This window comes from Antedon mediterranea, chromosome 3 (assembly GCF_964355755.1).
Source record: "Antedon mediterranea chromosome 3, ecAntMedi1.1, whole genome shotgun sequence".
In the NCBI taxonomy this organism is placed as follows: Eukaryota; Metazoa; Echinodermata; class Crinoidea; order Comatulida; family Antedonidae; genus Antedon; species Antedon mediterranea.
The window spans coordinates 10,598,618-10,612,731 of NC_092672.1; the positions used below are offsets into that span (position 1 = coordinate 10,598,618).

Consider the following 14,114-nt stretch of genomic DNA (forward strand, 5'->3'; position numbering starts at 1 on the left):
GGCCAAATTATTAGATTATATCAATATATATATTTTCACGCTGCTGCTTTAGCCCTCTACGTCCCAAGAGGATGACTCATTTAGAAGCTAAAAGCAAGCAGCTGTTATAGTACTAGAGGCTGACGTTTTTAGGAATTTGTAAACTAGGACAGGTCATGCTAAAATTACAAACCCCAAAGCACATGTGGGAGAAGAGAGTCTATGAAAAAATTTGCTGATAATACAGTATTATATAGATGCATGTAGACAGTAATATGTAAAATCTTGTTCAATAAATAATGAATTTTCTGTTAACCTAGGCCAGTATTATAATAATTCACTGTCAAATAATAAAAACATTATTTCTGGTATTTACAGTCCCATTTGACTGAATAGCTTACTACTGAAATTCGCTGTCAGATAATCATTGAATTATTATCAAAACAGTCAATAATAGTAAAGTTGTTGTTTGTAATAGGATACAGGTTTGATGAAGTGACCCCCAGACTTGACCTTAGCAATTTTGTTTTTTATCAAAGTATGAATTCTTGTATTTACTTCAAATACATATATGTGACAATAAAATGACCATTCAAAAACAAATTTGAAATAAAAAATAAAATATCTTTAAAACTTTTACGTCAGCAAGCGAGCAGCGTTTTTTGTAAGAAATATTTCTTGTTTAGGTTATAGGCTAGTCAATCTAGCAAAAAAAAACAGCCCAAAGTGAAACAAATTGCAAACAGAGATTTTTCTTTTTTTAAATAGTCATATATGATGAGGAGATTAAAATTTGAGCATCACACCTCTGTCACTCATCCCGATGATATGCAAATTAGCTTAAATATGCTAATTATGGTGAAATTACAGGGTTACCATATTATCTCAAAAACTAATAGTCCGAGAGAGTTGATTTTTTCACTGATCTATTCAAAATGTATATATTTATATTTACTATAATGAAACATTTTACGAAAAAATGACCGGAAATACAACATTTGACCTTCGACCCCATTTCTCAACGTTTGCATATACAATGTGACTAAAATGTCTGTAGAGACTTTATTTTGCCCTCAAATGACCCAGACATAGGTTCCTAATAGCCAGCATAGGATCACTTTGTAATTCCCAAAATCACACCTTTGTCACACACCTCGAAAGTATGCAAATTAGTAGTACAATTTAAATAAAATATACAAATAAGGAGAAAAAAATTACAGTTGTCCTTTATCTCGAAAACCACTAATGCTAGAGAGCTGATTTTTTCACAGCCGTATGCAGAATGTACATATTTCTATTTGCTCCAATGAAACATTTTACAAAAAATTGACCGGAAGTATGACATTTGACCCTCGACCCCATTTCTCAATATTGCATATATAAATGAAACTAAAAATGTCTGTAGAGACTTTGTTTTGCCCTCAAATGACTCCGATACAGGTTTCTAATAGCCAACATAGGACTGTTTAGTAGATCTCAAAATCACACCTGTATCACTCACCTCCAAAGTATGCAAATTATTAGTACAAGTTACATGAAATATGCAAATTAGAGGGTGAAATTAAAGGTTCCTATATATCGAAAACGACTAAGGCTAGAGAGTTGATTTTTTCAATAACTTGTTCAGAATGTACATATTTATATTTACTCTAATGAAACATTTTACGAAAAAATGACCGGAAATACAACAATTGACCCTCGAGCCCATTTATCAATGATTGCATACATAATGCGACTAAAATTTCTGTAGAGACTTTGTTTTGGACTCAAATAACTCGGATACATGTTTCCTATAGTCAGCATAGGACCGCTTTGTAATTGCCAAAATCACGCCTTCGTTTTGGCATGGTTGGAATTCTTTTTTTCGTATTAGTTTATGTACAGCGCTTAGAGGTTTCACAACATTAGGCGCTATATAAATCCAGGATATTATTATTATTATTTCTCAATATTTGCATATAATGCAACTAAAATGTATGTACAGACTTTGTTTTGGCCTCAAATGACTCGGATACAGGTTTTATATAGCCAGTATAAGTCAAGCACCTCGAAAGTATGCAAATTAGTAGTACAGGCTATATGAAATATGCAAATTACAGTGAATTGCCTTATGTATCTCGAAAACGCTAATGACCGAGAGAGAGAGATATGGCAACTTTCTTGTACTACTGATTTGCATACTTTCAAGCGAAGTAACAGAGGTGTGATTTTGAGAATTACTAAACAGTTCTATGCTGGCTATAGAAAACCTGTATCTGGGTCATTATTGAAAAAAAAAATTATCGAAAGTATGACATTTGACCCTCGAACCTATTTCTCAATATTTGCATAATTATAATGCAACTAAAATGTATGTACAGACTTTGTTTTGGCCTCAAATGACTTGGATACAGGTTTTATATAGCCAGTATAGGATCGTTTAGTAATTCCAAAAGTCAAGCAACTCGAAAGTATGCAAATTATTAGTACAAGTTATATGAAATATGCAAATTACAGCCTTATATATCTCGAAAAACGCTAATGACCGATAGAGATATGGCAACTTTCACCTCTTGTACTACGGTACTAATTTGCATATTTTCTAGGGAAGTAACAAAGGTGTGATTTTGAGAATTACTAACAGTTCTATGCTGGCTATAGAAAATCTGTATCTGAGTCATTTGAGGCCAGAACAGTGTGTACAGATATTTTAGTTGAATTATATGAAAATATTGAGAAATAGGGTCAAGGGTCAAATGTCATAATTCAATCAAGACAATTTTTGCGTAAAATGTTTCATTAGGCCTACAGCGAATATATGTACATTCTGAATCAACTCTGAATTCAAATCAACTCTCTAGCATTAATGGTTTTCGAGATATGGGAAGACTGTAATTTCACATCTAATTTGCATATTTCATGTAACTTGTACTAATAATTTGCATACTTTCAAGGTATGTGACAAAGATGTGATTTTGGGAATTACAAAGAGGTCCTATGCTGACGATAGGAGAACTGTATCCGAGTCATTTGTGTCCAAAAAAATTATCTACAGACATTTTAGTCGCATTATGTATGCAAACATTGATAAATAGGGTCAAGGTATAAATATGTACATTCTGAACAAGTTTTTGAAAAAATCAACTCTCTACCTTAGCGGTTTTCGATACATATATATAGGAACCTGTAATTTCACCCCCTAATTTGCATATTTCATGTAACTTGTACTAATAATTTGCATACTTTGAAGGTGAGTGATACAGGTGTGATTTTGAGATTTACTAAACATTCCTATGTTGGCTATTAGAAACCTGTATCCGAGTCATTTGAGGGCAAAACAAAGTCTCTACAGACATTTAAGTTTTCATATAATTATATGTAATATTGAGAAATGGGGTTGAGGGTCAAATGTCATAGTTCCGGGCATTTTTTTGTAAAATGTCTCATTACAGCAAAAATAAATATATACATTTTAAATATTTTAGTGAAAAAATCAACACTCTAGCATTAGCGGTTTTCGAGATATGGCAACGCTGTAATTTCACTCCCTAATTTGCATATTTAATATTACTTGCACTACTAATTTGCATACTTTCGAGGTGCGTGACGAAGTTGTGATTTTAGGAATTATAATACAGTTCTAAAGTGGGTATTGAAAAACAATATCCAAGTCATTGAGTCCAAAACAAAGTCTCTACAGACATTTAAGTTTTCATATAATTATATGTAATATTGAGAAATGGGGTTGAGGGTCAAATGTCATAGTTCCGGGCATTTTTTTGTAAAATGTCTCATTACAGCAAAAATAAATATATACATTTTAAATATTTTAGTGAAAAAATCAACACTCTAGCATTAGCGGTTTTCGAGATATGGCAACGCTGTAATTTCACTCCCTAATTTGCATATTTAATATTACTTGCACTACTAATTTGCATACTTTCGAGGTGCGTGACGAAGTTGTGATTTTAGGAATTATAATACAGTTCTAAAGTGGGTATTGAAAAACAATATCCAAGTCATTGAGTCCAAAATAAAGTCTCTACAGACATTTTAATCACATATTTATGTAAATATTGATAAATGGGGTCAAGGGTCAAAATTTGGTACTTCCGGACATTTTTATGTAAAATGTCTCATTAGAGAAAATATAAATATATATATTCTGAACCAGACTGTGCAAAAATGAACTCTCTACGATTAGTAGTTTTTAAGATATGGTAACCCTGTAATTTCACCATAATTTGCATATTTAAGCTAATTTGCATACCTTCGTGATGAGTGTCAGAGGTGTGATGCTCAAAAAATAATCACCTTATCATATGTAACCATTTAAAAAAAAAAATCTCTGTTTGCAATTTGTTTCACTCAAAATGCTAGGTTGACTAGCCTATTAGTGTGTAAATAATACAATGGAAGAATACGGCCAATAATAAAAAATATAACAGATGTTGGTCCAAAGATTATTTAACTTTCTGTAACGTAGGCCTACGTAAGCCAGGCCCTAGTTAGCATAGTTCTAGCAGGAACACGTGCGCGCGCCTGGTGCTAGCTCATACAGTAGGCCTAATAGATTTTCTTTCTGTAGAATGGCCATCACGATCGGGTAGTTATTAGCACAGAGTGGTGTTAGGCAAAAATATAAGTTTTATGCATCGTAAATAAAAAAATGTGCGCGCATGGCATGTTTCGTCGGCGGTGCCCGCCATTTTTTTTTTCTAAAAAAAGTGCAACCTCTATTTTATGAAGACAGTAATCTTTAAATATTGCGCCTTTTCACTGTGGCCTTTCACACAGAAAACATTACCGTAATATTACCTTCTGTGTGAATAGGTCTAGAGCGATTTGAAGTGATCATCGAGTACGGCGTTGTTGCCTTGTAGACTTTCATGCTTTTAGCATGATTTTGAGCAGTATGTGGTTCAAATTTAACACTTATGTTATATTATAATTTATATCGATAAACGCTAATGTAGAACAATTCACCGCTAATGTCGAAACAACCGCATGTAGATTGAACAATCCACCGCTTATGTAGTGTATCTTTACTACATTAGCAGTGAATTGTTCTACATTAACTGTTGTTTCGACATTAGCTGGCGTTTTCTACATTAGAGGTTGTAACAAGGCCTAAACTGGTGGCAAGGATACAGTGATATTAATGTGTTTGAATAATGTGAATACAATAAAGGAGAAACAATTAACAACATATTAATATAAAGGTATATGTCTCTTCTCTCACAGGCATTCTGAATTTTTCAGCATCTGTTGCCTTGTTGGTTATATCGAGACCTGCAAGCCAATTGATACTTTTTCTTCGTGTGCTGATTTACTAAAAAAAGAAGTTCTCCGGATTTTAATGATGATTATTGGAATATCATCATTAATTGGCAACATCATTGTTATTGTATCACGGAGGGTGAACAAAGACAACACTGTCGATTCTATCCTAATCAGCAATCTGGCAGTTTCTGACATGCTAATGGCGATTTACTTAATAATCATTGCTGGTGCGGATTTACACTACAGAGGAAAGTACGCGACATTTGCAAGAAAGTGGAAGAGTAGTTTTCTTTGCAGCTTTGCGGGTGCAATTTCCACTCTATCGGGTGAATGTTCGGTAACTACATTAATGGTTATGAGCATCGATCGCGCTATAAACATCGTTTATCCATTTAGCACTAAACGTCTCAACCGTACAAAATGTAGATACTATATCTGCATTGCTTGGCTGGTTTGGATTTCTATCAGTTTCCTTCCATTAATCAACAGACGCCTTATCGACATCGAATACTTTGGTGACTACTACTATGGACAGCAGAGTGTGTGTCTTGCTTTACCACTGACACGAAGCCGATGGCCAGGCTGGGAGTATGCTACTGCCGTATTTATTGCCTTTAACAGTTTGGGGTTTATCGTGATCGCAAGTAGTTACCTAGCGATCTTCTTTTCGGTTAGGAGATCAGCATCCACTGCTAAAAGACGTCAGAAAAGAGAGGAACAAATCAGAATCGCCAAGAAGCTAGCGTTCATAATTTTTACCGATTTCTGTTGCTGGTGTCCAGTTATTGTGATGGCGATTGGTTCAGAGATGCGCTTGTTGGATATTGATGATGACATATATGTTTGGTCAGCAACTTTTATCCTGCCGATCAACTCAGCCGTCAACCCCTATCTTTACACAATCGTTTCGTTGTGTGACAAAAAGTTTCGAAAAAAGGATGAGTTAAATTTAGTAAAAGTTAGTTATTAGTCTAGTGGGAATCAAGATGTAGCTTAGCATTCTCATTTGATTTGTGTTTTGAAATGTGGGTCTAGAATGTTACCGCCTGGTCTTTTACACCTGGAGTTTTGCCACCTGGTCTTTTAGCACCGGGAATTTACCACCTGGTTTTTTAACACCGGGAATTTATCATTGGGTTTTTTAAACCTGAAATTTCACCACCTGCCCCTTTAGCACATAGAATTTACCACCTGGTATTTAACACTGAAGATTTACCACCTGGTCTTTTACAGTAGCATTTAACACCTGGTCTTTTAAACCGGAAATTTCACCCCCTGGTATTTTAGCACCGAGAATTTACCACCTGGTATTTAACACCGGAGATTTACCACCTGGTCTTTTACAGTAGCATTTAACACCTGGTCTTTTAAACCGGAATTTTCACCACCTGGGAATTTTGTAGAAACTGCAATTTTTTTTCGCCTGGTCTTTTAGTACATGGAATATAAACACCTGGAATTTTACCACCTGGTCTTTTGGCACCTGTTATTTTTTCGCTTAGTTGTTTAGCACCCAAACATTTTACCTCCTAGTCATTTAGCACCTGGAATGTTTACCACCTGATATTTTAACGTCTTAGCACCTGTAACGTTGCCGCCTGGTATTTTAACACATAGCATTTTACTGCTTGGTCTTATCACCTGTAACGTTGCCGCCTGGTATTTTAGTACCTGGCATTTTACTGCTTGGTCTTAGCACCTGTAACGTTGCCGCCTGGTATTTTAGTACCTGGCATTGTACTGCTTGGTCTTAGCACCTGTAACGTTGCCGCCTGGTATTTTAGTGCCTGGAATTGTACTGCTTGGTCTTAGCACCTGTAACGTTGCCGCCTGGTATTTTAACACCTGGAATTGTACTGATTGGTCTTAGCACCTGTAACGTTGCCGCCTGGTATTTTAGTACCTGGCATTGTACTGCTTGGTCTTAGCACCTGTAACGTTGCCGCCTGGTATTTTAACACCTGGAATTGTACTGCTTGGTCTTAGCACCTGTAACGTTGCCGCCTGGTATTTTAGTACCTGGCATTGTACTGCTTGGTCTTAGCACCTGTAACGTTGCCGCCTGGTATTTTAACACCTGACATTTTACTGCTTGGTCTTAGCACCTGTAACGTTGCCGCCTGGTATTTTAGTACCTGGAATTGTACTGCTTGGTCTTAGCACCTGTAACGTTGTCGCCTGGTATTTTAACACCTGGCATTTTACTGCTTGGTCTTAGCACCTGTAATGTTGCCGCCTGGTATTTTAGTACCTGGAAATGTACTGCTTGGTCTTAGCACCTGTAACGTTGCCGCCTGGTATTTTAGTACCTGGTATTGTACTGCTTGGTCTTAGCACCTGTAACGTTGCCGCCTGGTATTTTAATACCTGGAATCGTACTGCTTGGTCTTAGCACCTGTAACGTTGCCGCCTGGTTTTTTAACACCTGGCATTTTACTGCTTGGTCTTAGCACATGTAACGTTGCCGCCTGGTATTTTAACACCTGGCATTTTACTGCTTGGTCTTAGCACCTGTAACGTTGCCGCCTGGTATTTTAACACCTGGAATTGTACTGCTTGGTCTTAGCACATGTAACGTTGCCGCCTGGTATTTTAACACCTGGCATTTTACTGCTTGATCTTAGCACCTGTAACGTTGTCGCCTGGTATTTTAGTACCTGGAATTGTACTGCTTGGTTTTAGCACCTGTAACGTTGCCGCCTGGTATTTTAACACCTGGCATTTTACTGCTTGGTCTTAGCACCTGTAATGTTGCCGCCTGGTATTTTAGTACCTGGAATTGTACTGCTTGGTCTTAGCACCTGTAACGTTGCCGCCTGGTATTTTAGTACCTGGCATTGTACTGCTTGGTCTTAGCACCTGTAACGTTGCCGCCTTGTATTTTAATACCTGGAATCGTACTGCTTGGTCTTAGCACCTGTAACGTTGCCGCCTGGTTTTTTAACACCTGGCATTTTACTGCTTGGTCTTAGCACATGTAACGTTGCCGCCTGGTATTTTAACACCTGGCATTTTACTGCTTGGTCTTAGCACCTGTAACGTTGCCGCCTGGTATTTTAACACCTGGCATTTTACTGCTTGGTTTTAGCACCTGTAACGTTGCCGCCTGGTATTTTAACACCTGGAATTGTACTGATTGGTCTTAGCACCTGTTACGTTGCCGCCTGGTATTTTAACACCTGGCATTTTACTGCTTGGTCTTAGCACCTGTAACGTTGCTGCCTGTTATTTTAGTACCTGGAATTGTACTGCTTGGTCTTAGCACCTGTAACGTTGCCGCCTGGTATTTTAGTACCTGGCATTGGACTGCTTGGTCTTAGCACCTGTGACGTTGCCGCCTGGTATTTTAACACCTGGAATTGTACTGCTTGGTCTTAGCACCTGTAACGTTGCCGCCTGGTATTTTAGTACCTGGAATTGTACTGCTTGGTCTTAGCACCTGTAACGTTGCCGCCTGGTATTTTAATACCTGGAATCGTACTGCTTGGTCTTAGCACCTGTAACGTTGCTGCCTGGTATTTTAGTACCTGGAATTGTACTGCTTGGTCTTAGCACCTGTAACGTTGCCGCCTGGTATTTTAATACCTGGAATTGTACTGCTTGGTCTTAGCACCTGTAACGTTGCCGCCTGGTATTTTAGTACCTGAAATTGTACTGCTTGGTCTTAGCACCTGTAATGCTGCCGCCTGGTATTTTAATACGTGGAATCGTAATGCTTGGTCTTAGCATCTGTAACGTTGCCGCCTGGTATTTTAACACCTGGCATTTTACTGCTTGGTCTTAGCACCTGTAACGTTGCTGCCTGGTATTTTAACACCTGGCATTTTACTGCTTGGTCTTAGCACCTGTAACGTTGCCGCCTGGTATTTTAATACCAGGAATTGTACTGCTTGGTCTTAGCACCTGTAACGTTGCCGCCTGGTATTTTAACACCTGGCATTTTACTGCTTGGTCTTAGCACCTGTAACGTTGCCGCCTGGTATTTTAGTACCTGGAATTGTACTGCTTGGTCTTTAGCAGCTGTAACGTTGCCGCCTGGTATTTTAGTACCTGGAATTGTACTGATTGGTCTTAGCACCTGTAACGTTGCCGCCTGGTATTTTAACACCTGGCATTTTACTGCTTGGTCTTAGCACCTGTAACGTTGCCGCCTGGTATTTTAGTACCTGGAATTGTACTGCTTGGTCTTAGCACCTGTAACGTTGCCGCCTGGTATTTTAACACCTGGAATTGTAATGCTTGGTCCTAGCACCTGTAACGTTGCCGCCTGGTATTTTAACACCTAGCATTTTACTGCTTGATCTTAGCACCTGTAACGTTGCCGCCTGGTATTTTAACACCTGGAATTGTACTGCTTGGTCTTAGCACCTGTAACGTTGCCGCCTGGTGTTTTAGTACCTGGAATTGTACATCTTGTATTTGCATTTTGTAACACTCAATTCTTTTTTCCAACCGATATATTATACCATATTTCTATTCTATATTTTACCTTCGATTTGTATAATTTCATTTCGGATTCGATTTTATTTATTCTCAGTTTATGTAAAATGTATTTAACATTAATTTTTTTAACCATAATGTTTTGTAACATCATTATAATTATATATGTCTATATTTCTGATCAAGGCTATCAACATTGTTCTCGTTTAATAAACCTGATTAAAATTCTGATTTTTTTTAGGTTATTTTGTAGAAAAAAAATGTAAAAAAAATTATGTTTTCACAAATGACAAAATAAATGGTTACAAATTCAACCCCAAGAACCCATTGGCTGGCAGCTAATTTTACTATTTGTTGCTTTAAATTACAGTTTTTTTCGGGTAAATAATTTTGTTTCTATCCAATTTCTGGTCAAAGTGAATAACTATTATGTGACATTAAAATGGCATATCTAACAAAAACAAGCTTAAGAATTTGTTTTAAGAGGTCAATACATCTTTATTAATTTCGTTTTGATTTGTAGATTTAGATATATAAATTATAATTAAAAACATTTTTTAAGATGTTAAAAGATTTGTAAGATTTAAACAAGCACATGGTTGATTTCAGTTATGTACAAAATTAGTATATTAAAAGAAACATCAAATTATTATCTATTTTAAATTGAATAGCTAATTTATAGGTGATTAAAAAGGTAAATATTACATGCATATTTAACTATTTCTTTGAAAGAATAATGTGAATGATGACGTCTGATTACCGTAATGCATGTAATGAGAAATTATGAATGACGTCATAAGTAATCAAAGTACAAGGAAGGAAATGTTTTCAATTAATATTAATTAACACAAGAATTTATCAATAAAGTAGATTTTAAAATTCAGATGATGTTATCGTTTTTGTTAAATGTATTTGTACCATATGGCATACGCGGTCAGCAGAGAAATTTTCCGTCAGCCGCAGGCTTATGTATAATGAGCAAATTAAATTCACTCAGTGAAGCTATTCTTAGTCGTTCTACCGTTCAATCTTCTGAACAAGATGTCACTGTTTCACCACAAAGCGTTAGCCACGATCGAATTGATATGGTGTTGCAATAACGGAATCAGGCCATTCCTTGCTAGATGGTAAGGGTGTGGTGGAGATTGGAGACGTGATAAGAGTGGATTGACCTAAATAACCATACGAAAGCCCGTTAAGGCCACTAATTATATTTTAAAAGCTATTATCTGGCGGCCGCCACACAATTATCTGGCGGCCGCCACACAATTATCTGGCGGCCGCCACACAATTATCTGGCGGCGGACGGCACATTTAAATGGCGGATGCCAATTAATTAGAGATCTGCGATACGAAATGGAAAATATGGAAAGGCCATAAATGTTTTGTAATCGTACAACGACAATAGGTAATACGTGGTGATCCACATGCGATCTCAAGGTTCATAGAATTTACCTAGATACAGAAGTTGAGACAATAATAAGACCAATGCAATCAAACAACAGACAAAATAGAATCACTTGTTATTTTTAATTTTGTAGTCAATAATTAATTGCATGGTATTCGAGAAAATTTTGTGTCGTCTCCATCGTTACCATCATAAATGATAACAATTTTCGCGACAAGCATAACATTTTTTAATTAAAGAGATTATGATTAAATGCAGTATAAACCAAATAGAAACACGTTAATTAAAAAGTAAGTCGATGAGTGACTACTGTCGTCCTGTAAATTAGATCTTATAATGATACTTGCGGATGTACCGTACGTTCTACATGTTTGTTTTACATAATTTCAGCACGCTAAAGGCATAAATCACCATGATCGACGTAGAAAAGTATGTCCCTAATTTAGTAAGTAAGTTAGGTTTTCCAAATATCAAATCGCACCTTCCGAAGTGATTTCTTAAACTAAAATAGTATACTTGACAGGTCGTTTTGACAAATTATTTTGTTTTAAATTTCACCTTAGTGTACGTCGCCCTAATGAGAATTCATCCTTTATTTTGAACCTAACCTAATTATGTCTATCGTTCACTTTTTACATAAGATATGTACCATTCCGTATGTTCATCTTTAGCTGTATAAGTCAATAAGTAGAACATTTTGAAGGAATGATTTTAATAAAGTTATTAATAAATATTCTACCGAACTCGTAACCAAAGATTAACCTGGAATGATATTATGTTTAATTACTTTATTAGCACTGTGTTAGTATATTCAACTGTAATTTATCAGTTTGTCGTTACTATAGGCCATGTCAAAATATAAATAAATTTTTGTCGGTATTTGACCTTCATACTAGATAATGAATTATTACACCAGCAATTAATTAGGGTCTTTCATATTATGTTTTACAAGTTGGTAAATTAATCAATAATCAATTTCTGCTACACAGGCCCGTAAAGCATGGGTGATTAAAGGGAATGTTTATACAAATGATAATAAGTATGGATACGTTCTAAAACTATGGAGATGTAGAGAGATGTACCGACCTCTCCCTTCTCCTACCATCGGTAGAATGATGTACCGACCTCTACCTTCTCCTACCATCGGTAGAATGATGTACCGACCTCTACCTTCTCCTGTCATCGGTAGAATGATGTACCGACCTCTCCCTTCTCCTACCATCGGTAGAATGATGTACCGACCTCTACCTTCTCCTGTCATCGGTAGAATGATGTACCCTTCTCCTACCATCGGTAGAATGATGTACCGACCTCTACCTTCTCCTGTCATCGGTAGAATGATGTACCGACCCCTCCCTTCTCCTACCATCGGTAGAATGATGTACCGACCGCTCCCTTCTCCTACCATCGGTAGAATGATGTACCGACCGCTCCCTTCTCCTGCCATCGGTAGAATGATGTACCGACCGCTCCCTTCTCCTACCATCGGTAGAATGATGTACCGACCGCTCCCTTCTCCTACCATCGGTCTTCCAAAGGAATAAAAACAAACTAACTAGAACATGCCCATTTACCCTCCACCTTTCCGATAAAACAACTTGTTGGCACACGTCACCTATAGTACTGTTGCTAATAATGCCCACAAGCGGCTCTCATTTTGTTCGTAAATAATTACGAAAACGTCGAACGCTGTGGCACAGCTTCAATGTCGAGGAACAATCTTTACGAAAACGTGCATTTAGAAAACTGTAAACGACAGGATTGCAAGCCATATTTATTATGTATAAAGATTTCAGAAACAGAAATAAATCGTTTGTTTCTCCCGTTGCATACTCAACAAGAGAACAGATGAAATATGGCAACCATGTTGCTATGAAAATCATACTGACAAATAGTAGCATTGTTGTTGTACGCCCAAGCGTTTGAGGTGACGTTTTACCCGAGTTCCGACGAAAACCATACGAAGAGGCACTCCGTACATTCGGGATTAAACTGTTTTCGTGAAAACCATCACTGTCCACCGATGTGTTTTGCCTCTTCAATCTGCTGATCAATGTATTTGTGTTTAAAACGTTGGGCTTATTTGCAGATTTACTAACTTCGTTTTTTAAGTCGTGTGGTTGCAATAGTTTCGTTTTATAAAGTGGTATTATATCCGAGTCTCCGTGATTCACTTGTCCAATATTAGTCTTCTGCTTTGACTTTCTTCCATGTGAACCTATAAGATCTCTGTTTGACAAGTGATCAATGACACTATCACTTCGCGTAACCACAACACTTCCTGCCAGTGCAGACATACGAGCAAGACTCCAAAATGTACCTTTCGTTGGCCTTTCTTCTGATAACTCGTTGGAAACATTTTCAGTCGAAGTGTTTTCTGTCACAGTTGTACAATTCTCTGTTGCAACTTCAAAGATTTCTTTTGACGCAGACAAATTGTTTTTAATTTTAAGTTTTGTGGACATCCATCCCGATCCATGAGTGTCTTTCACATTTTCTTCGCTTCCTTTTGATAAAATGTTTGTGTTCCCACTGGGAGCAAGACTTTCTGGTGAAACAATAATATTTCCAACGGACACAGAGCTATGGACAAGATCTTCGGATGTATCCACCATGCTTGTTCCTAATCCAGACCTATATGTAAATTCCCCGTAAGCTACGCTGTTTAGTGGTGCAGTATTAAAAGTACTGCGTTGGTCTGGAGCAGCACTTTGTGTCATCAGAATACTTTCGGGAGAAATATCATCAACCAGTAGCTTTGGAACATTGACATGCGAGGATGACGGTGTTGATGTGGTTGATGTTGATGGAATGTTTTTGGATGATGAAAGGGAACTGGATACATGTTCATTGTGATGTAATTGCACAAGTGTTTCATCATCTTGTAAAACAATTTGTCTTCCTCTTGTCAATTTGTGTTTTGACTTAGTTTGATTATTTCCAACCGATGGAGTTATGTCATTGTCGTCAGGTAATTCGCCTTTAACGGAAACTTGAACCTGAATTTTTAAAGCTGCCCATTTGT

The 14,114-nt window shown here is 37.0% G+C and overlaps 1 protein-coding gene across 1 annotated transcript; it reads left to right on the forward strand.

Moving 5' to 3' along the window:
- Positions 1-5,320: 5,320 nt before the first annotated feature.
- On the forward strand, positions 5,321-6,211 carry LOC140044021 (G-protein coupled receptor GRL101-like). The gene has a single exon (XM_072088503.1). The coding sequence runs from the start codon at positions 5,321-5,323 to the stop codon at positions 6,209-6,211; it is 891 nt and encodes a 296-aa protein (XP_071944604.1).
- Positions 6,212-14,114: the final 7,903 nt, after the last annotated feature.